The sequence below is a fragment of the Peromyscus eremicus genome, chromosome 8a (assembly GCF_949786415.1).
Source record: "Peromyscus eremicus chromosome 8a, PerEre_H2_v1, whole genome shotgun sequence".
In the NCBI taxonomy this organism is placed as follows: Eukaryota; Metazoa; Chordata; class Mammalia; order Rodentia; family Cricetidae; genus Peromyscus; species Peromyscus eremicus.
In genome coordinates, this window is record NC_081423.1 from 2,960,482 (window position 1) to 2,984,232 (window position 23,751).

Consider the following 23,751-nt stretch of genomic DNA (forward strand, 5'->3'; position numbering starts at 1 on the left):
AAGACAGGCCTAAATGACACATGTGTTCTGGAGAGAGAAGCAGACCTGAGCCTGCTATTGAGAGTCAGAGCAGTAAGGCTCCCTGGGGTGGGGAGTGATGGGGGAAGGCTTGGGAACAGCACAGTGGCAGCTGCTACCTGGCAGACTGGAGTAGAGGATTTGCAGAGTTGTTTTTGAAGGAACAGGAGAGAGCCGACCCCAGGGGGCTGTGGTACAGGACGGGAAGACTGGGGCAGGTGATGGAGAAAAGGAATGCTGCAGCTTGACTGCCTGTGTGAGCTTAGAGACCTGAACTTAGGGGACTAGAGGAGGAACCAGGATGAGTAAAACACATGAATTGTGAGTGAAAGGCATGAACTGTAGAAATGTTGTACGAATTCAACATTTAGGCATTCGCAGAAAAATAAACCTATCTACTATGCTCTGGCCATTTTAAAGTCAATTCTTTAGCTGTCCAGTCATGTGTTATTTTGAGTTTGCTAAATTAACAGGAACTAACACCTTGAATTCTTAAATCATTGTACCTTGTAATGATGTGAGGTAGTCCTGCCTGAGGCCTCTTAATCAGACTGCTCAGCCAGGGCCTGATGCTTTGTGTTGTGTGTAACCAAACTCAACTTAGAAAGTGTGGTGATTTGAAATGAAAATGGCTCCATAGGCCATAGGGAGTGGCACTATTAGGAGCTGTGGCCTTGTTGGAGGAAGTGTGTCACTTTGAGGTCTCAGAAGTTCAAGCCATGCCCAGTGTCACTCTCACTTCCTGTTGCTGGGGACCCGCATGTAGAACTCTCAGCTACCTCTCCAGCACTATGTCTGCCTGCATGCTGCCATGTTTTCTGCCATGATGATAATGGACTAAACCTCTGAACTGTAAGCCATCCCCAATTAAATGCTTTCCTTTATAAGAGTTGCCATAGTCATGGTGTCTCTTCACAGCAATGAAACCCCTAGCTAAGACAAAAAGTGTGATTTATTTTTTCCCCCTTTGTAAAAATTAAATGTTTATCCATTTTTTTTTACCTTTAGTTATTTGAGGCTCTTTTTAAGTACCATATCATGAGTGCATACATTATTACAGCATCAGGCATTAATGACACAGTGTCATTCCTTAGCCTTTTCCTAGTCATGGGGTGAGAACAGTGATTTCTTTGCTTTGGGGGCTGCATTTCTTATAGTGAGTGACTAGCAGGCAATAGCAAAAGAATCTATAATGTTTCTAATTTTAAGAATATATTAAAAGTCAGCTTCCACCAACAATGGACAAATATACCCAAATGGTAATAAAAGTGAACACGAGAAAATATATTGGCAGAAACAGATCAAGAAGAAATTTATTTTGTAATACAGAAAGTGCAAACTGTACAGAGAATTGCAGTTTGAATGTCTGTCTTTCAGCAGGGTTTAGCACATAAACAGTCTCATAGGAAGGCTTAATAGGGAGGCAGTGTGTGAATTCCTACAGGCTTTTAAGATTCGTCCCAGTGTCAAGTTACTGCCTTGCACCTGATTAAACACCTGAAAAACCTCAGAGGCTTTTTCTGTGAGTAGTTTATTATCTCCTGAGATCCACTATTAATTCCTTAATTTTGCAAGATGGTTGCCATGATAGTATCTTATCAGGCAGCAGAAATCAGACTTAGCCAGACCTTGTAACTGGATGCAACAGATGAATTGGGTTGATAAGGCAAAGCTTTTTCTTTAAAAAATATTTTTAAATTAAAAGTTTGATTTAGAAATTGGTGGCATCCTTGAGGTATGGGCTTGTGACTTCTGTGTAATGTCAGCTGTGTGACTACCTGATCCCGAACTGGGGTGGATAGGACATTGGAACCTGCTTTTACTCCTTGTATGTTTTCTGGGTCTGCTCTTTCTCACCTTGAGCAAAGTAGAAGGGTTTCCATAGATGGGAGCCAGGTGGTGAATTGGCTGTGTGTGCGCTAGAACAAGTTTGAGGGCATGTAGAAGGATCACATAGTTGCAGCCAATCTTAGGCATGTGTCATATGAGCATAGTGTGGCCAATTTTCTAAGAGACTTCAGAAATCCAGACATGCATACCTATACATACATACATGCATGTACGTATATAAATTTAAAATGTTGGCAACAGATTTCAAATTTTATAAACAGTGTGTAGGTCCAATAGAACACATCTGCTAGCCAGACCTTGAGTTTGGCATGTCTAGAGGAGCTCCCCAATTAACAGCCTCAGAAACTGTGGTGTCTGGGCAGCAGCCGTACCCTGCGTCAGCCCCACGCTGTGGGCAGGGACAGTGGGCATCACAGACTGCTGGGAGATGGTGGGGCCTCGCCAGCCTTAGTTTATGCGTCCGTCCCCTTTCCTGAGCCACTCGGTTTGAAGGGAACTTTTTGGAGACAAAATGGCTATATGGAGAGCAACGGCTTTTGAGCAGCCAAGTTTGTGCATCTCTCCAGCCAGAGAAACTCAAGGGGACTGGGGCAGAAGGTATTCACTGTGTGAACTCCAGTCCTGAAAATACTAGCTGTCACTCAGTATCACACCTTGGTTGAATAAAAAAACTGGCTAAGTCAATTTTTAGAAACTTGTCATAACTCAGGTAGCCTTTGTGGCCAAGCTTTCCAGCTTCCTGTGGATGGGCCAAAATAAATGGGCTTAACTCTGTTCAGTACTAGAAAGTCAGTAGCAAACTTGAATTTAACTGATTAAGTGCATGAGAAGCTAGGCCTGGGTTTTGTTTGTTTGCTTGCTTATTTTTGTTTTGGTTGAGATAATGTCTTGTATGGCCTCGGCTGGCCTTGAACTGTATGTAGCTGAGGCTAACCTTGAATTCCTCATCCCAGGGCAGGGTTACAGCTGTGTGTCACCACCTAGCCCAGAGCTTTATATTAGTGTGTATGGCTGACTCAGCTGTGCCCCCCCCCCCCCCCCGATCCTGCCTCCTGGAATCCTTACCTGTGGGATTATGGTCCCCTGTCCTTGGTGTTGGCTGCTCTACATTGTGATAAAGAGCTCCCCAGAAGCGACACGGGTAGGGGTGTCACATGCAGGGCTGTGTCATGTACAATTATAATATGCTATTACTAGCAGATTCTTTCCCCAGTGGCTTTGATCATGCAAGTTCTCATGCTGTGAGCTGCCAAAGAACCAAGGATGGCCCTGCGGCAAAACTAGTCAATTCATACGCTCAGGTCCACTTGCCACAGAGCCTGCAGCTTGGAGGCAGAATTGCTCTCATGAGTTTTCAGCTGAGACCTCCAAACTGGCCAACACCCTGTTTGCTGCTTATGAGGGGCTCCGACTACAGGGCAGACTGAGCAGAGCTTGATTCCTGACTCCTAGTGACTATGAGATGTGTGCTGTCTTAAGCTTCTGTGTTTCTGGTAATTTTCCACCTAGCAATAGAGAGCTAATTGAATTTGTTGACAAGCAGGCCGGAGAGATGGTTCAGTAGATAAAGCACTGTCTGTGCAAGTGTGAAGACATGAGTCTGAATCCTCAAATCCATGTAAAACTGGTACCTGAGTCTATAATCACAGCACTTCTATAGAGACATGGGAGGCGGAGAGAAGAATCCTCAGCAGCCCTTTCCCTCCCAGTTATAGAACAGAAAAAGAACAGAGTTCCTGTCTGAAGGTAGAAGGCAAGGACTGATACTTGAGTTTGTCCTTTGACCTCTACACACACTGCAGCACACTTAAGCCTGTACATACACACATGAATACAATACATGTACTCATCATACACAGTTGAGATTAAAAAATTACATTCATTATGGACATTGTTATTCATGGCTGTCTTATGCATTTCAATTAAACAAATATGTGCTTTATTATGATTTAATGCTAAATGTTCTGTACACTTTTCCAGAGCTTTATATCAAGTATTTGTAAGGACTATATATCTTTGTTTTGATGCTCTCTTAGTGTTGTGGACTATTATTTTAAGACGTGTTACATTTGTTTATGCTGCAGAACATTTGTTTAATGATGCAAAGATGTGTTGCATTCTTTTATGTTGCATTTGTTTAACGCTGTGAAGCTGTGTTGCTGTGCCTGTCTAATACATCTGATTGGGCTAATAAGAAGCTGAACAGCCAGTAGCTAGGCAGGAGAAAGGATAGGTAGGACTGGCAGGCAGAGAGAAGAAGTAGAAGGAAAGCAAGAGAGATCAAGGAGCAAGAAAAGAAGGGGACAGCCACACAGCCAGCCATGGAGTAAGAGTGAAAGTAAGATATACAGAAGTAAGAAAAGGAAAAGGCACAGAAACAAAAGGTAGATGGGATAATTTGAAGTTAGAAAAGCTGGCTAGAAATAAGCCAAGCTAAGCCAGGCATTTATAAAAAATAATAGGTCTCCATGTGTATTTATTTGGGAGCTGGGTAGCATGCCCCTCAAAGAGTAAAGAGTGAAAAACAACCAACTACATCTTAGTTTGAGTTTCAGTTGCTGTGGAGAGACCATGACCATGGCAACTCTTACAAAGGAAAATATTTAGTTGGGGTGGCAGCTTACAGTTTCAGAGGTTCAGTCCATGGTGGGATATGGCAGTGTGCAGGCAGACATGGTGCTGAAGAAGCAGCTGAGAGTTCTACATCTTGATCCATAGGCAACTGTGGCACCAGGTATACCTTGAGCATATATAAGACCTCAAAGCCCCCTCTCCCTATGGCACATTTCCTTCAAAAAGGCCACACCTACTCCAACAAGGCCACACCTCTGAATAGAGCCACTCCCTTTCAGGGCCATTTTCTTTTAAACTCCCACAGGTGCCATCTGGGTCAGATCTGAGGCTTTCTTAACCAGCATATTGTGTTCTTTTGCTCATCACACATACTTAGTCTCAAAGTTGACCACATTCTCATCATAGTCATCAGTTAGAACTCTTGCCTGCATTCTCCCACAAGAAAAATCATGCCTCTCTCTGTGCTCATGTGTGGTACGCATGTCCTTGCTTATGGCTGGTTTCACCGTGCATCACAGTGTCATGTAAGAGCTAAGTGTTAGAACTAGGACCAGTGAGACAGCTGAGTGAGCTGTTCTTGCCTCCAAGTCTAGTGACCTGTGTTTGGTTCCTGAGACTCACATTGTGGAAGGAGAGCTGAGTCCCAAACGTTGTCCTCTGACCTTGTCATACAAACTCACATGTGCCCTCTCCAAAAAATAAATAAAAAGATATAATAAAGTATTAGAACTCGCTAGTCACTAAAGAATTCTTCAATTAAGCTCTTACCATTCAAATAATCTTGGGTTGATTTTGAAAGCAATTTCAAATGTGATAATTGTGACAATACTAAGAAATGTTTAGGACCAAATACTTTAAGCTAAATAGAATCAGGAACAAAAAGAAAATGAGCCGAAAAAGGAACAACCCCAAATATGCAACAGTTAAAAACCAAAAGCTCTCCTCAGGGTGGTGTTTCAGTGCAGGGGAGCTGAAGTCTCCATGTCTGTCCCTTCCCCAGGACACTGGAGTCTGCTACCAGCTATTCTCAGATGTCAGTGAGTGCACGGGTCATTGGGAGGTTTGACTGGCTTGGCCCCACTTCCTGCTGATGTTGCTGGACCCCAGCACATCACAGTGAGCCCAGAAGACCTCTTTACCTTGCACAACATTCTCTGTTGCCAGCACCTCTTTCTCCTCCCTCCAGCCTCCATTTCCAGGCAATTCTTAATTAGACTTGTCAGGCATTTACTCTCTAGGAGGACAGTCTCTTAGGAAAAGTTAGGGGCGTATGGGGTCTCTGTGCATGTGTTTTTCAGTAATGACAGAAACTCTGATTGTAAATCAACTAATTCATAAATGGGTCTCAGATTAATGAATTGCCATGGCTTGAACTGCTATGACAGTGCTTCCAGAGGGTCTTGAGAAGCTGGACTTTCCTGGGGTGGGAAGCAGATAGTAGCTTTGCCCTAGAAAGGATGCCATATAGGTCATCCGGCAGGTATCCTGGCGTAAGCCTGGACTTTGAAATTCACCTTCATCTTGTAAAAAGCTGCCCTCTGAGAGATGAAAGAGATGGGCCCACAGAATAGCCCTCCTTCCAGGACAAACTTTCTACAGTCCCACATCTTTAATTCAGCCTGTTCTTTATATATTTACAAATTTACTTTTACTGTAGTGTGGGGCGGAGCACCTGTGTGTCAACTATGTAACTGAAGGCTAGAGGACAACTTTTGTGAATCCATTCTGTTCCACTGTAGAATAAGGGTATTGAATTCATGTTATCAGGCTTGTGTGGCAAGGCCCTTTATCTCAGCTGTCCCTTGCATTCATCTTTTTAAATACAAATTCCCACCATGTGGCCCAGAGTGGCCTCCAATTCCAGCTCCTTTTGGTTCCGTGCTCAAGTGCCAGGTTTGCACACGTGTCATCATACAGTTGGACTGTTTGGCCTTGATCCACATTAAGGTGATACTAAAGACCATTAGCCCCTGAGCAAACCCCTAAAAGGTGCTTTGCAAGTGCAGCACCCTGAGCCAACATCCACTTTATTAGATAGACACAGTAGGTGTGTATTGAATGTGCAGAACTTCCTTTTCTTTATCTGAAATGAGAATGTCTGCAAAGCTTTGACTACAAAGCTGATTAACTCACTAGTTCAGTGACATGGACAGTTTGCAATGTTGCAAGTCCAGAGCTAAATTATCTTTGGCTGTCTTTAGCCCACTTAGGAGTCGTTTATTCCCTTCCTGTATATGTGACCTAATGTCTTTGTGGCCACTAGTTAAATCATTTGGAATGGACAGAGCAATAGCTTCTAGCAGTGCAAAGGCTTAGAATGCCATCATAGAGTGTCTGAGCCCTATGACTGCGCTGTGACTGCCTACCTGATGTTTCCACCAACATACTTGAAGAACGTCTTGATTTATGATTGCCTATGTCCTTTTATTTAAAAGCTTCATGAAACTGTTTCCATGTTGGAAATGGAATTTGGAGTCACTTGAATCTGTGTTCCTGGACATGGTCACATGGTCTCATATTTGACTCCAGAATAAACTCTTCTCCCTTTTGAGGTGAAAGCTGTATTTTTGAATCAACAAGTCGAATCTATTTGTTTTGGGCTTCATCATCATAAAATTGACATTTTAAAGTTTTTACTAAGTAACATGTAATGAAAGATTTATCTTAATAGAGCCAAGGACTATTGACTTTTTGAGGTTCTTGGCTGTTTGTCATGGGAGACCACTTATTAGAATGTTTGCTGCAGGAAACTTTCTGAACTGTGGCAGCAGGTTGATTTACTCTGTGACCTTGGGTGCCACTCACCCCCTGGATCTGCTTCTGATTAATTTATATGTTTTAAATAGCTCTGCGGAGGGCCTCAGAAATCAGAACATAGCTAAAAGCAATCAGCAGCATACAAAGGTTACTACTGAAATAAAGGAAAATGTTACTAACAGTTAACTTTAAAAACACAAAGCAGCATCTAGTAGGGTTTTGTTGTTTCTTTTTTCTTTTTCTATTTATGAAATGTATTCAGCTCTTCAGGAAGAGTCTCTCCCCTTGACTCTTGTCTCCAGACTGATTTGTAGTTATCGATTGCCATCAATAAACTACCCTGAACCTTGCCAGTGTGAAGCCGCAAGCCTGCATTGTCACCAAGTCCCCTTTGGGTACATCATTGCTGGGTTCTGCTAAGGCCCCAGTTAAGGCTCTGCTCTTATCCAAAAGCTCAGTAATGGACATCTCTCTTCCTGGTCCACATACAGGGCCATTCGCAAGATGCAGTTCTTTCTGGGATGTTGACCAGACTCTTCCTTCTGTTCCTTGCCATGTTGGCCACTCCACAGGGCAGTTTACTATATGACAACTTTTGTTTTGTTTTCTTCAGAGACAAAATCTCTCTCTATAGCCCCTGGTTGACCTGGAATGTGTCTCTGCCTTCTGAGCACTAGGATTAAAAGCATGCACCACTGCACATAGCTTGATATGACAGCTTTTGACTATGGAGCAAGGAAAGGAGAGGGATGAAGATCATGGCCTTCTTCCAGCCTCTATCTGAAGGAACATATTGTTAACTGTATTCTGTTTATTGGAAGCAGGTGCAGTCCATACCCAAGGTTACAAAGGATGTAAATACTATCAGGCAATACCTTTGGGGACCACCTTGGTCTTTCTATCACACACAGTAAAGGCTGAATAAATATGAGTTGAATCCTTCAGTAGAGCTTGCTCTCTGTCCTGTACTGTGAGATGCACACCACTCCTTGATTTCAGTGAGCTTAGGTTGGTTGTAGATAGACTTAACAGCCATGATATAGATCAAGGACTAATGGGTTAACATGCAGGTACCCTTTGTTCTGCAAGTTTGGTGACTTTATAATGTGTTATATTCTTGAAATTTGCCAACAGTAGATACTAATTTTTCTCATCACCCTCACATAAAGGTTGAGGTGATAGATATGTTAATTGTTTGATTCTGGTAATTATTTCACCATTTGCATGTATAACAATTGTGTGTGTGTGTGTGTGTGTGTGTGTGTGTGTGTGTGTGTGTGTTATTGTTTTGTTTTTTGTCAGTTCTACCTCATTTAGACTGGAAAAAATAAAATTCCCATGTTCACTCTCAGTGTGCTGATACCCAATTGCCTTTGAATTTTATCTTTGATTTTTTTTCCTTCCTTTTTTCCCTTTCACATTGATCTACTCATTTCAAGATTTCAAGACTTTATTCCTGGTGCCACATCTCCCACCACATAGCCAGAGTTTTGAACGCCAAGTTTTATAATTAAAATTCTGTTGCATTCCCTCAAAACAGCACAAATGGTGCCATTAAGCCTGGAAGAAAAGATTCATAAGCACTTTACCTAGTAATTTAAATATAACACTCTGGCAGCATTGGTTTGGGGTATTTTTAATTCCAATTAGAACACTATTACTGAACATTAATATCTCCTGCACTGTGCTCCGTTGTGGTCTCTGGTTCATTTTGGATGTCTGGCTTTTAAACAAACAGCTTGGGTATGTGACTGTAGCAACCCACGTGGTTTCCTGTGGCCTTTGGGAATCACTAGTTGTCCAGCGTAATTAGTTTAAATCAAAATCCTCTAGATAGTGACAGGAAAATGGTATGTTTGGACAGCACCATATCAAAATGACCTATTTAATTTAAGAAAAATATTGTTTCCACTTGCATGCTAACCTGGATGCCTTCACTGACAGATTTTCTATCACCCTTCCCCACCTTTTTTTTTTTCCTTAGAAAAGGAAAGGGAATGGAAAGGCCCATTCTACTTCATCCAAGGTGCAGACCCCCAGTTTGGGCTGATGAAGGCCTGGTCCACTGGGGATTGTGACAATGGTGGAGATGAATGGGGGCAGGAGATGCGTCTCACTGAGCAAGCTGTTGAGGCCATCAACAAGTTGAACCCAAAACCCAAATTCTTTGTTCTTTGTGGAGACCTCATCCATGCCATGCCAGGTAAGCTTTGGGTTGTCATGGGTAATCTTTTCTTCTTGAGTTAATCCTGACCAAGTGTAGGCAGGAAAAGTAGATTTTCCTCCAAAGACATCTCTGTTTGATATTGTTCTTACTCTTCAAAGTAGTTGTGATATCATTAAATATCAGAAAATGCATACTCACTTTATATTTAGAACTTGGCGAGATTAATAACAGTAATTAGGCCTGGTTATAATTCTGGTGATTCAATCTTAGTAGGAAAATACACCCCCTATGTCACCTTGCTATGTTTCCAAGGACAAACATTACAATTTCCACACACCATGTCTGTAATTTTTAACTATAATCTGTAACTGTAAGCTGGTCCCATCTTTAGTTGTCTCTCTTTTTAGATTTTTATTTTATGTGTATGGGTGTTTTGCCTTCGTGTATGTATGTGCACTGTGTGTGCAGTACCTGCACAAACCAGAAGAGGCATCAGATGCTCTCAAACTGGAGCTCCAAACTTTTGTGAGCTACCATGTGGCTGCTAGGAATTGAACCTAGGTGCTTTGCAAGAGCAGCAAGTGCTCTTAACCACAGAGCCATCTCTCTAACCCTACTCGCTTTGCTTTTCACACTTTTATTTCTCCCATGTGTGTTGTTGCTTTAGGTATATCTGGGTCCAGGGGCTCAGAAGTTGTTATCTGATTTTGATCTCTCCATCTCTCAGCTATGCTTTCCTCTTAGTTGACTTCATTTGCAGTCAGGCTCTGTAGATAGTGGCTATAAACCTAGGAGTTCTAGGTTTATAGAAATCACAACAGAAACAGAGTGACCTATTTTGGATGGTCCAGTCAGAGTCACAGACCACATTTACCTGACTTCCATGTGCCCAAAGCTAAATTGTGAGGTTAGCTCTACTACAGCCATGTGGTCTGAAGAATGGGGTGGTTTTCCTAAAGAAAAGTAAGACGCTGGGCCTTGAGCATCTCTGTTTGTGTGGCCTGCTGCTTTTACCGTGCGTTCTGATCTCTTCTATTGCTTTGCTCACAGGAGGAGAGGGGGAGGGCAGGAGGGAAGAGCAAAGGAGCAAGTGAGGAGGAGAACAGGAGGTAGAAGTGCTTGGAAATTTCTGGAACTCTCTTCCTTCTCTCCAACACTCAGTAGCCTTCTGTCTCAGACAGGCCCTCAACCTAGTGATCAAATGTAAGCAAGTAGAAAGTGTCCCTTCCCATCAGAGGCAGAGGTAGATGCCCTGGCCTGTTCCCCTTCCCTGCCCCTGTCTCTCTTGCTATAACAGAAGTGTCTTGAAGACCAGGGTAGAAATCATGAACAGTGCCTGGGGATATCTGCATTTGTCTAACTTTACTTATATTAACTGCTCCAGAAGCTGAGATGCTTTGCAAAAAGCTGGGCACATTGCAGTGATCAGTATCCAGCTCCTACTGTCTGGCCACCTGTGTGTCCAGAACTAAACCCAGAGTGAAGATGTGATGGAAAAGGAGCAGCTGGAGCTGTTTTTTGTTTTGTTTTGTTTTTAACATTCATGGAGAACAACAAGCAGGGGAAATTCTCAGGAGTGTTCTTGTCTCTATTCACTGGTGTCTTACACAAAGTCATGCATGTGGCCATGTCTACATTGATGACTCCTGGACTGGGACTATAAAAAAGTAACAGGAAGAGAGAACAGAAGACAGTCACCTCAGTTAGAACCCAGGAGCCTGGGCTACCAGCTCCCTGCCCACTTGTGATGAAGTAGGTGGGAGGAGACAATGCCCTTACCTCAGGCTCTCAGTTTTTGAGCCAAGAATCCACAGAAACAGCAAGAATGTAAAAGCACAACACAGCCTGGGGCTGCATAGTAGCTAGAAAGCAGAGCTGAGCAATGGAGAGACCCAGACCCTATAACAGCTTTGGAGTTTCTGGATCCAGACACATGGCATGGGGACAGCAGCACCCTACCTGCACAATAGAGCTAACCATCTGGGCAGCTCCATACAGAAATATATTTGTGAAAATAGTCCTTTGTTTTGTAGTGAAGTTAAATACTAGCCACTCACAAACTTGACCTTTTTTTAAATGACCTATGGCCAAAGGTTCACAGGTGTTAAGATACTACAATGTAGAAATAGCTATCGGCCTTAGCTTCTGACATACTAAGGCAAACTAAGGTGATGGATTAATTGACCCAGCACATTATTGTTATTTCAAAATGGTCTGCTTTGCAGTTAGCTGGTATCTTCAGGGTGATAGGGCCCCATGTGCCATCAGCTTGGTATTGTTGTTCTGGACCACATGGTGGGCAAAGGTCTGGTCCTATTGACCCTTGAACATGACACAAAACTAGCATTTTTCTGTTCAGTGGCTTCAGGGTATCATGAGACTCCCTGGAATTATATAATATGTCCTCATGGATGTTTACCAACTTGTTCTGAATTATGTTAATATATTCGTCACATTTCAAAATCAGATGTAAAATGAAAGCTTTTCTTGCAATTACATTTCTTCTTAAGTAGAATATACTGAACACAAATAAATGAAAAGATACATTTTTATGGTCAATCCTAACCATTGGTCAGAAAATCTTAAAATGTGAGCCTGCAAACTCCTGAACATACACTTTATATCCAAAGTGACTGGATCAGAAGTCATAATCTCCTCTGAAGATGTGGGCTGTGTTGAGGGGTTTTAGCTCACCCAGATAGAGGACTTTACCTGTTTTTGAATATTTTGTCTGAGATTAAACAGAATGTTTTTAAAGCTAGTTACAATTTTTTAATATGTGGTAAGTTGCTTCCCTCATTTAGTGCGTATGCCAGGGCTGACTAGAAAAGTAATTATTTGCTTTGACTGCTTAGCACATTGTTAATGACCAAATGCATATATTAATAAGCAAATAAAATCAGAAGGCATGCTTTTAATTCTACCTAAATAGTATCTTGGGTCAAGTAGATATTAACTCAAAATGAAGCAAAAGAACTTTCCAAATAATGATTTTTTTAGTGAAAGTAATAAGATCCTTTTTCATTGTAACTATCCACTGTAACATTCATTCATCCACAAATACTCATTGAGTGCAGAGTGAGTGCCAATTACAGCACTGGTCACTGTGGGTATAATAGTGGAAATAAGAGCTGAACACACTCACACTACACATTGTTCTGTGGTTTATTTCTTCCCCGTCCAGTGTCTGAGCATCCTTCTGTGTTGTCATGTACAGACTGTCACACTTCAGACCCTTCCCTCCTGGTCACACTAGTGGAGGTAATCTCCCTGAGATAATTGAGGGTGGGAGGTGACTGAGTACTGCTGCAAAGACCTTCAGCTCTGCTCCAGTGCAGTCAGTGTGCCTGCCTTCACCAGCCAGTCTTCTTTGCGCTTCCCTGAGGACCTGTCTGGGGACGGGACTGGCCAGCACTCTTCTTCCGTGTGATCCTTTTATGTAACCAACGGCCTCAGTCCCTGTGACACAGGTGGACGAGCTGCTGCACACCACGTCTCGGAAAGTTTCCACTGCGTGGAAGCCCTTGTGTCCAACATGAAGTGGCTCTTCTTGTTGTTAAGAAACTCCAGTTACCTCACATTCATTTCCTCCACTCTACTGTAATTAGCCTTGCATTTTTATTTTTAAGTGCGTACTCCAAGAAATGCCAAGATGTAAAGACAATTTACAGTACAGCTTCATAGACAGAAACAGAAAGGGATTTATTTGCTTGCAAGGGAATGATGCCTCAGTCAAAACATCACCAGGCTTGGGGATGGGGAATGAGCGGGGCTGTCTCCATTCATTTTTATGCCAAGAAGCAACCAGAGGGCAATCAGCTCAGCCCCTTGGCTCCCTCACTCCTTCACATCCATTATAAGCCCCAGGAAAGCGTCCAAGCAATCAGGGACAATACTTCCCTCTGCTAAGGTTGATTAAAAGAGGTTTGAACTAATTTACCTAATATTACTAATTAGGGGCCGCGGGGCCTTAGCTGCATGCTGCTTCTGATTAGATGTGTGACTGTGCTTCCACCCCTTCTATCATTCCACATGTGCACATGGCTGCTGGAATGGTATCAGCTCTCCGTTCCCTGTCAGGGCATCTTAGTGCTGCTTGTGCCTAGGGACCCTTTTGGTAGATTGGCAAAGTCCCTGGACCACATCACATAGTAATGTTTTTAAATACAGGTTTCCAACGAAACAATTAATATCGAAATACAATCATCCAAACACTGTTGCGTAATACGAATGGGTGGTATGCATGCTTCTTTGTTGATCTGTTATCTGACATCGGACAGCATGGTTTATAACTCTGAGTTTTATAGTGACAGTGCACGGGTAGCAACTGAAGTGTGATGGGACACATCTGTGTGCTTCCTGACACTAAAGTCAGAGTCCTTGCTGCCGCCACGAGCTGCTGCTAACTTCATAATGGAAGGGGTGCTACATCATCATGAATTTATGGGAATCTTGTTTTCTCTCATCTTAAATCCCCACCCCACCTCTGCAGTACTATGGCCCAGATTAAGAGCCTGTATCCCCCTCCCACAAGAGCACATTCCTCTTGTTCTCTCTCAGAGCTGCTTCTTCATAGTGACAGTGTGAACATTATTTACTAGCCAATGTACAGACTCAGTGGAGAAACTTTACTTTTAATTAAAACTTTCTTAATTGTAGCTAGGAAAAGATGGACATTTGATTTTTTTAATATCTCTTTTTCATTTATGTACAAAATATTTTCATTTTACATACCAACTACGGTTCCCCTCCTCGCCTCGGCCTCACTCCCCATCCACTTCTCATAGGGGTAAGGCCTCCCTTGGGGAGTCAACACAGGCTGGCATACCAAGTTGGGGCAGGACCAAGCCCCTCCCTCCTGCATCAAGGCTGTGCAAGGTATCCTACTATAGGGAATGGACTCCAGAAAGCCAGTTCATGTACCCAGGATAAGTCCTGGTCCCACTGCCAGGGCCCCACAAACAGATCAATCCACACAACTGTCACTCACATTGAGAGAGCCTAGTTTAGTCCCATGCAGGCTCCCTAGTTGTCTGTCTAGAGTCTGTGAGCTCCCTCAACCTGGGTCAGCTGTCTCTGTGGTTTTCCCTATCATGGTCTTGACCCCCCCTTGCTCCTATAACCCCTCCTCCCTCTCTTCAGCTGAACTCCAGGAGCTTCTTCCAGTGCTTGGCTGTGGGTCTCTGCATCTGCTTCCATCAGTCACTGGATGAAGGTTCTATGATGATAATTAGGGTAGTCACCAATCTGATTACAGGGAAAGGCCAGTTCAGGCACCCTCTCTACTATTGCTAGGAATCCTATCTGGGGTCATCCTTGAGGGTTCCTGGGGATTTCCATAGCAGCAGGTTTCTCCATGACTCTGTAATGGCTCCCTCTATCAAGATATCTCTTTCATTCCTCTACCTCTCCATCCCTCCCTCAACTCGGCAATCTCTCATGTCCCCCCCCATCCCCTCCCTTCTACCCATACCCTCTACCCTCAATTTACCCAGGAGATCATAACTATTCCCCCTTCCTGAGGCGATCCATGTGTGTCCTTCTTAGGGTCCTCTTTTTTACCTAGCTTTTCTGGGGTTGTAGATTATAGCCTGGTTATCCTTTGCTTTGCATCTAATATCCACTTATGAGTGAGTACATGCTGCCATGTTTGTCCTTCTGGGTCTGGGTTACCTCACTCAGGATGTTATTTTCTATTTGACTACTATTTTCATGATGCCAATGTTTTTTACCACTGAGTAGTACTCCATTGTGTATATGTACCACATTTTCTTTATCTGTTCTTCAGTTGAGGGACATCTAGGTTGCTTCCAGGTTCTGGCTATTATGAGTAATGCTGCTATGAACATAGTTGAGCAAGTGTCCTTGTGGTATGATTGAGCATCCCTTGGGTATATGCCCAAGGGTGGTATCAGTGGGTCTTGAGGTAGATTGAGTCCCAATTTTCTGAGAAACCGCCATACTGATTTCCAGAGTAGCTATGCAGGTTTGTACTCCCACCAGGAAGAGATGGACATGTGATTAATGATGAGGAGAAATGACTACAGCTGATAGTAGGGACTAAGCTACCTCTTGATTAGGGACACACAAAAGTCTTCCAGATTCCTTATCTTTGGCTTCAGCATTAGATCAGAACAAAACAAAAACAAACACACACCTGCCAGTTAAAACTTGCCATGCTGTGTTCTCCGTGATGCATAAGAAGCCTTCAAAGGAACCAAGCACACAGTAGGAAACGATAAGGAAGATACCAAAGTCAGACGGAAGGCAAACAGAAGCTCACGGAATAAGTCAAGGTTTCTCCCGAGCACTGTAACACAGGTCCAAGATGGTGGATCTTTGGGGCCAGTTTCTTAACCTGAGTGGTCATTCATAAGTAGGATTTTGTCTCGCTAGTAAACCCTGTAGAACTGGGTGGAGTTCATGGTGTTTGCAAAGATTCCTTAAGGAATTAGGTGGGGAAAAAGTCCTTAGTTTTCATCAAATCTTTTAACGGCTTCTGAGACTTAATTTTAATCTGTCAACGTCACTGGGCTTAAAGATCCCCAATGGTTGTTAAGTCAACATTACTGCTTCTGTCTACAAGGGTGTTTCTAGAAAAGATAGACATTTGAGTTGAATTGAGGAAAGACCTGACCTCACCAGTGTGGACAGATGGCATTCAGTACAGAGGTCATTGTAGAACAAAATGGTAGAAGAAGGGCAAGTGTGTCTCTCCTTTGAGCTGAGACTATCTCCTTGGATGTGACTGCTCCTGGGTCTCAGGCTGCCAGTTCACACCACCAATCTTCTTGGGCTATGGCTTATGGGCAGCTGGGCATAATTTCTTGGCCTCAATAAACAAGAGCCAGTTCCCATAACGAACCTGCTCTGATAATATTCTGTGTCGCTCTGTTGGTTCTCTGGAGAACCCTGACACATAACCGGCTCTGTGACTCAAGGGTGGAAGCTTCCAAGTCCTAGGAGCAGATATGCCTGTGATATGGTTCCTAATTTCTGCTCCCTCTTGGGGACCCTTAACTCACAGCAGACCATGCCTGCAAGCCTTGGCAAGAGCAGGTGGCAGGCTGCTCAGAGGTGCCAGCCCACCCCCGCAACAAGGCTGCACTGGGGCCCCTTCTACCTCATCCCCTTCCTTGGGCTTTTCTGGAGCCAGTGCATGGAGACATCTGGAACCCGAAAAAGTCCTGGCACAGCAACATGGAGACACATAGACACATAGACACAGCTAATGCCTTCTAGCTTCCGCTTAGCAATTGGAGTATTTACATCTTTCCTTGCTGTTTCTACTCTCATTTTCTGGAATTAGAGCATTCCACCTCTTTCACTGGCCTATTTTCTGCAACTAAATGAGGTACTAAAAGGGGACATGATCCTGAAGGAGTTCAATTATCAGGTAATTGGTCAAGTGATCAGAATGGGAAATGAACAAAATAATGAGAGACTGGAAAATGGAAATTTAAATGCCAAAGCTGCTGAGGAGTGTGTTTCTCAGACTCCCGACGTTTGGAGCCTTTCCTGTATGTTTCAGATTCTGTGTTCACCTTGTCCTTCCATAGTCCACTGGGAAGCCACTGTGGATTCTGTTTACCATATATTACTTGATTTGTATAAAACTTCATTATTCTTTTCTTCATTTATTATCTTACCATGATGAAGTACTATTGTTATAATCTGTTAATATTTTTGAGAAGAAATTTTGTATTAAGCCAGGCTTGGTGGTACAGGTCTGTAAACTCAGGGGGCTGAGGCAAGAGGATTGCAAATCCAGGGCTTACTTAGGCTACTAAGTGAGTTCCAGGCTAGCCTGAGCATCTTAGTGAGGTTCTGTCTCAAAATAAAAAGTCAAAAGAGGAATGGGACTCTGAATAGCTATGCACTTGCTTGGCTGTGTGGCCCAGGGCCAGCCTGGATTGGTGGGAGGGGAGAAGGGACTTTGTGTCAATCAGAAGTAACTGGAATTTTTGTGTGGACCGTTCGCCTTTCTCAGCCTTCTCCTGTTTTCAAAAGCACACGAGAGCGTATTTGATAGCACATTGAGGCCTCTTGGTGTGTCAGCCAGTTACATTTTATTAATTGTATCTCCTCCACTGGCTAATGGTACAGATGCAACAGTGATGAGCTAGGAGAGCCTGGGTGCTGCTAGGATAATAAGCTGTAGCTTTTAGATGCAAAATTAAATGAGTCTTATCTAATAACATGTATAATTTGAAAACGGGTAGAAGCTGATTAAGCTTGATCTGTTAGCAGCGTGGGTTGCGTCACCACATGAGTGATGTTTATGCCTGCAAAGTTTGAGATCAGTGAATTTACATACCTCAGGTAATTAGGGGAAGATAATGAAAGCATTCGAGATGGAAAGGATTATGGCTCCATAAATTTTCTGAGGCTAGATGAAAGCAAATGTGTCCAATCAAAGGGGTAAATCACTCCCACGAGTCCCACTTGTGGCAGATTGTGTAGCCATGTCCCCACTCCTAGTGGGGATGCAGTTCCTGTGACAGAAGGCCCTTTCCTGAGAAGTGTCTCTGGCCCCTGTAGTCACAGCTAGTCCCTCACAGCTGGTTCTTGAAGTCATCAGATTTACTCATTAGTTTTTCTAGTTGGTGACAACAAATGTCCTCATGGTTTTAGCAAGAAGCAAGCAGCGTGTCTGAGCACAGGAAGCCTACAGGCTGGGCAGGAGCAGAGATACAAGCATAGGAATTCATGGCTAAAAACCAGGTTCACGTAGACGTGACTGTTCATCTGTGAACAGAATCCCAGCAGGTGTCTAACAGCCCCTGCTGGTGGGCTCTCATGTTAGGTCCTGTAGTAAGCAGGGCTATAAGTTGCCCTCTGTGAGCCTACCTCTGTACATCTATGGATCAGGTAAAAGAACGTGGCTGTGAAGTCACATGACTGATATTCAAATCCTGGCTTGACTGCTTACCTGCCAGGTAAGTTACTTATTTCCTCCTCAGCTGAATAACGTTTCTGTAGGAGAGGATTATACCAACTTCATGCTTCTCACAGGAATCCAGTGAGATAATCTGTAAGAGGTTCTAGGGCTCTGGTTGGAGTTTAGTGCCCTCTAGTACCTACTAGATGTTTTTTTATGAGTTTTTTTTTTTTTTTTTTTTTAGATTTATATCACACGTGAGTGCTTTACTGCCATGTATGTATATGTACCACATGTATGCCTGGTGCCCACAGAGACCAGAAGAGGACTGGAGTTACAGATGGTTATGACCTACCGTGTGAGTGTGGGGAACCAAATCCAGGACCTCTACAAGAGCAACAAATGCCCTTAACCGCTGAGCCGTCTCCTCAGCCCCTATTTTATTACATTTTATCTGTTTATTTAAATCCATTGCTTTAGCATACAACCATCACTACAACCTGCAATACTATACTCTGATAGCCCCAAAGGGAAGCCCATATTCATCCACACTACTTCCAACCCCACACACCGGCCAGTTATTCTGGATGTTTTAGGTAACTGAAACCACACAATAGGAGGGCCTGGCTTCTTTCACTTAGCACAATGTTTCCTTGACTCATGTATGTTCTTGCTTTTATTGAGTACATACTTGCTTTATGAATATGCCACATTTAATAACCTACTAAAACTATATTATTTATTGTCTTGTGAGACAATATCTTGTGAGATGTTGAACCAAATGATAATACTAAGGAAAATGAAAGTTTATCCTTTTCCCTGATGTATGGTACAACTAGTACAATTTGATACTTTTTAACCAACCTCATTACTAAATAATACTTCTAATGGCCCAAGAAATCAAATTCCTCGTCTTCTTTATGTTACATGTCCCTTACCAAAAAAAAAAAGGAGAGAGGGGTCTTTTGCTTTGTTTTTTGTTTTTTGCAACAGGGTCTTATATATCTCAGATTGGCTTCAGACTTACTATGTAGCTAAGGATGACCTTGAACTCCCTCCTGTCTCTACCTCGTGGTGTTATGATTATAGGCATGTGCCACCATTCCCAGCTTTGTGCAGTGCTGGGGACTGAACCCAGGACACACGCTAGGTGAGCACTCACCAGCTGAGCTGCATTCCCAGCCCAGACACATTATTACTGATGTGTGAAAATAAAATAAGACCCTGGGGAGCTTAAGTAGAAGGAAGGTCTTAGTGTCCAAGCTGCTGCCTATAGCGGGCCCTGGACTGCAGCTCAAAGAGCTGAGTGTCTACTCACTGTGAGACTTGACTCCTTGTTTTGTTTCTCATTTTAGTGGAGACTGTTTTGTCTGAACAGCCCAAACATTGGGGAACTAGAAGTAAGCTTACTACACCGACTTAGGGCAGTTTGAACATGTGTTTGAACATGGGTCTCTGGCTCACAGAATTGTGGTGGGGGGTTGTGGAGCCTTTGGGACTGTGGCTTAACGTGCAGATGTGGCTTGCTGGATACCAGCCATGAAAGTGGTATCTGTTTCTGGCTCTAGTCCCCATTCGGGTCTCCTCTATGTGCGTCCGTGGGAGGAGTCATTGCTACAAGCCCTCACCTCTGTGACCAGTCCACTCCAGCCTCCATGACTTCCCCACCACGATGGACTGTGAAGCGAACTGGCCTCCTCTCCTCCGAACTGTCCCTGACGGATGCTGTGCAGAGCTGTGATGAGAGCTGAGTGATATATGCAGCACTGGAGCAGTGCCAAGGGAGCTGTGGAGCCGTGCCAAGGGAGCTGTGCTGTTAGGAAGTGTGCTTTTGTCTTTCCGTGGGGATGTGGAAACCAACGGCTCACCGTGCCTAGAACCACTCGGTAGATAGCTTGCACTTCAGCTAAGTAACCACAACTTCCTGGGAGTCACAGTTGCTGCAGATGAGTCTTCCCTTTGCTGCCCTCCACTAGGCCAAGCCTGCATGGAGACAGGTAAAGAGGGACCAAGTATGGCAAAGACCTGCATTTCTTCCTGAATTTGATGACAGCCCATCTGAGATGCCCTTTTGGATGTAGACCATTAAGTGCAAAACGATCTCTCCCTCCATCTACACCAGTGCAGAGCCTTGTGGTAAAAATAGAAAGGGTGTGTTGCTATGATCTGGGCCACCCTGGCAGCCCTTGGCCACATGGGCATTGCCAGGGTTCGGTTAATAGGAAGATTCCGGCTGGGGAGTTGCTGTTCTTTGTTTAATAGACCGGCACAGCAGTACTCAAAGTTGGCACATTTAAAATGTTCACTTATCAGTAAATTAAAATCAGCCCCTGGAGTCCCTGGTCTAGGGCTCTCTAGACACTTGTCACATGGTGTGGGGTTGGCAGCACTTGTGATGTCACTGTCTGTGCCCATGTCTGCTGAGAGAGTGCCCTGCCACAACCCCAACATAAAAAACCTCTGACCACATCATTGTTAACAGTCCCCAGACTCCAGTGAGGACAGGTGTGACCATCTCCCACCACAGCATTGCCATTCCGAACTCTGTTCATTTTGAGACATGCAGCATTATTTTCACTTGTGAAGGACAAGTTTAGCAGTCAGTCTTTGTTGTTGTTAAAGACATTAAGAGTGGACATTTGTCTGTAACTTCCAGGACATTTGTTCCTTTCACATCTGAAGAGTCTCCCTCTAGGTATAGTCTGGAAGAAGCAAAGGCCACCTGCTAGGTTGGCAGCAAGATGCCCCAATGGTGCTCTGGCATCCTTCAGCCAAGATGTGACTCAGACCTATGCCTCTGTCTTGGCAGCCAGATCCACCTGAACTGTAATGAACTCCTCTATAAAGGTGATGAATGAGAGGCAGGCTTCACCCTAATCATGGAGGGACACAGCAGCTACCTTTGCTATTCCAGGATCACTGGGACCAGGATCAGCATTTGGTGTGCACCTTCAGCAGTGTCAACAGGACAATCGAGAGCTCTGTGCCCAGGCGTATTTCTCCCTGGAAACATATGGCTGGAAGGGCTAGGAAGACCACCTCTGCCCTTGTAGCTTCAACTTGGCCCTCCAGCTTTACACTCATACCTAATATCCCTTTGATAAATCGATTGATTCTCTGTGTGAACTAGCTAGAGTCAGCAATGAGAGCCTGACAAATAGAAACTCCCAGCACGTCTTCTGTTCACATCCTTAACTGCCTTGCAGGGACAGCTCTTGCTCCCACACTTCCTGCCATGTGCAGCTGCCTGTTCCATCAAGTTCACATTTCTCCTAGTCTCCTCCTGTTGGGTGGCAGACATGCTGCCACACCCTGGACCACAAAGGTTTATTCTTTTGGTCCTCACCTAGTATCACTTTACAGAACCCAGATACATGGGTTCTATACTAGTACATGGCAAGTGTTCTACCACTGAGCCACAGCCCAGCTCAAGTTGTGGGCTTTTTGGTTCATACATGAGCTGTGCTTCCTCCCTCCCTGCCTAGCCTATACCAAGACCCTCTGGATTGCTGGTCTGTAGGGGGGTGAGGGAGGTCCCTCATTCACCAGACAAGTTCCACTGAAAGCCCCACTGTTTGCTTTTTCTATCACATTTCTAGAGGTGGGGCCCAGAGTGCTGACCACACTATTGTCCTCACCTGCTGGATGGACAGTCACCTCTGTAAATTGTTATCACCCTGGCAGGAATGGAGATATTCCAAAGAGACCCTTAATGACCCTCTCTTTGATCTCCAGACTATTGAAACAGGGACCCTAAATTGGGATTCTCTGGGACCCTCTCCTTGGGGAAGGGAAGGTCTAAAGTTTTGGTACTGGCCAGAAATGGAGCTTGTCTCCCAGGAAGGGATTGCACACAGCACTGACAACTTGTCAGACCACCTTATAGGAAAGACTGAAACCCAGCAGTGATGGGCAGGACCACACCTCAGCCAGACTGCTTAGCTATGCATATTTCTTGTATGTATGAACCTAAATCTCACAGCAGGACCCTGAAGATGGACTTGAGGTGGGGAGTAGGATCACTGGAACATTTGCTTCTCTTCCCAGTGTGGCCGTATTGAAGAAATCTCCTTGCTCTGCTTTCAGATCTACCTCTCTGTTTAATTGGCCTGTTGAGAAAATGGACTGCCAAACCCAGCATGTTAGGGCTGCAGAGCCCAGAAACAAAACAGAGCTAACAATGATGCCTCCATGTGAGGCATGCCACATGGTACTGACTGAATAAAAAATGGAAAGTAGTTTTCTTTATCCATGGGTGGGTGGAAGGATTAGCCGAAATAATGTCTGGGAGACACATCGCACAATATTTAGCAGACAGCGAGCCTTCAGAGACTGTAATGGCCACAGCTGTGGATTTTCTTCCTTTCAGGCCTGAAGGCTTCTGGGAGTAGTTCTCTCCCTCTGTTTCTGTTAGGTTTGGGGTGGACAGGTGGGGACTAAGGCACTCATTAGAAGAGTTATTAATGGCATGGGGCGACAGCTGGGCCGACAGACAGCTCAATGAGTGCTCTAAGCAGAGTTCAGGCCTAGCACCAAAGACAGACAGCACGGCAGGGTCTCTGACGAGAATTAGAGCCCGTAGGCAGAAGAGGGGGCCTCTTTTTTATATAACTTTTGAGGATTAGGGAATTCACAGAAAGAACCTGCACCCAGGCTTTGATTCCCAGGCAGGAGGCAGGGAACCGGATGTGGCACCCTCTGATGTAAACTTACTTCCCAGGTCAGATGTCATGGCCCCTGTGAGGCCGCTCGCTAGGGGCACAAGGACAAATGTCCAGGAGGCTGCCTATCAGTACTTGTTGGGGGAGATCTGCTGCAAAGCAATGGCAAGATTCAAGTATTACATTCTTAATAGTTTCTGAGTACTGACCACAGTACTTGAGGATACATAGGTATTTAAAGCATAGAGACTTACTTGTTGGGGACAAATATGCCTAAAGCTGAGTGTCCTTTATGACCCACTGCCATGGGTAGTTTCTGGGACTTTATCTGCAAACCAAGGTGTTGCTGTCCACATCTCTGGGTTGTCAGAAGACTCAGCAGGATCGTACATTACAGGACTTGGCATATACATGAGTGGTGGCAGTAATGGGGTGATGTCATTGTTTTCCTCTATCCTCATTTGACACCCTGATTGGTCGGATGCTACTGTATTCCTTTTCCTGCAGAAAATAGGCATGAGGGACAAAAAGGATCTTTGATGTCTCTTTGCCCCTGTAACTCATATTCCAGATATCCCAAAGTTTGCATGAGGAAACAGTGCCAAGAAAGCCTCCCTGTGAAACACTGGAAATGAGTCACCTAAACGACTTCTTCTGCCTTGTGTTGCAAGTCCTCTGCTCTGTTTTTGAGCAGCCCCAGCTATCAGCAAATCTATTTGGGAACAGCCTTCAGCCAAATGCTCTGATGCAACGCCAACTCCTGTAAATAATTACAATGTTTCCTTCTGACATCATCTGACATTGTGTGATGGGGACTTCTGATGTCATCTGACATATGTGAT

The 23,751-nt window shown here is 44.1% G+C and overlaps 1 protein-coding gene across 1 annotated transcript in view; it reads left to right on the top strand.

Moving 5' to 3' along the window:
* The window catches only part of Cpped1 (calcineurin like phosphoesterase domain containing 1), a 115,468-nt gene that overhangs the window by 12,426 nt on the left and 79,291 nt on the right, over positions 1 to 23,751 (top strand). The window contains exon 2 of the mRNA XM_059269972.1: positions 9,185 to 9,403. Coding sequence (XP_059125955.1) covers positions 9,185 to 9,403 — 219 coding nt within the window. The remainder of the gene's footprint in view (positions 1 to 9,184; positions 9,404 to 23,751) is intronic.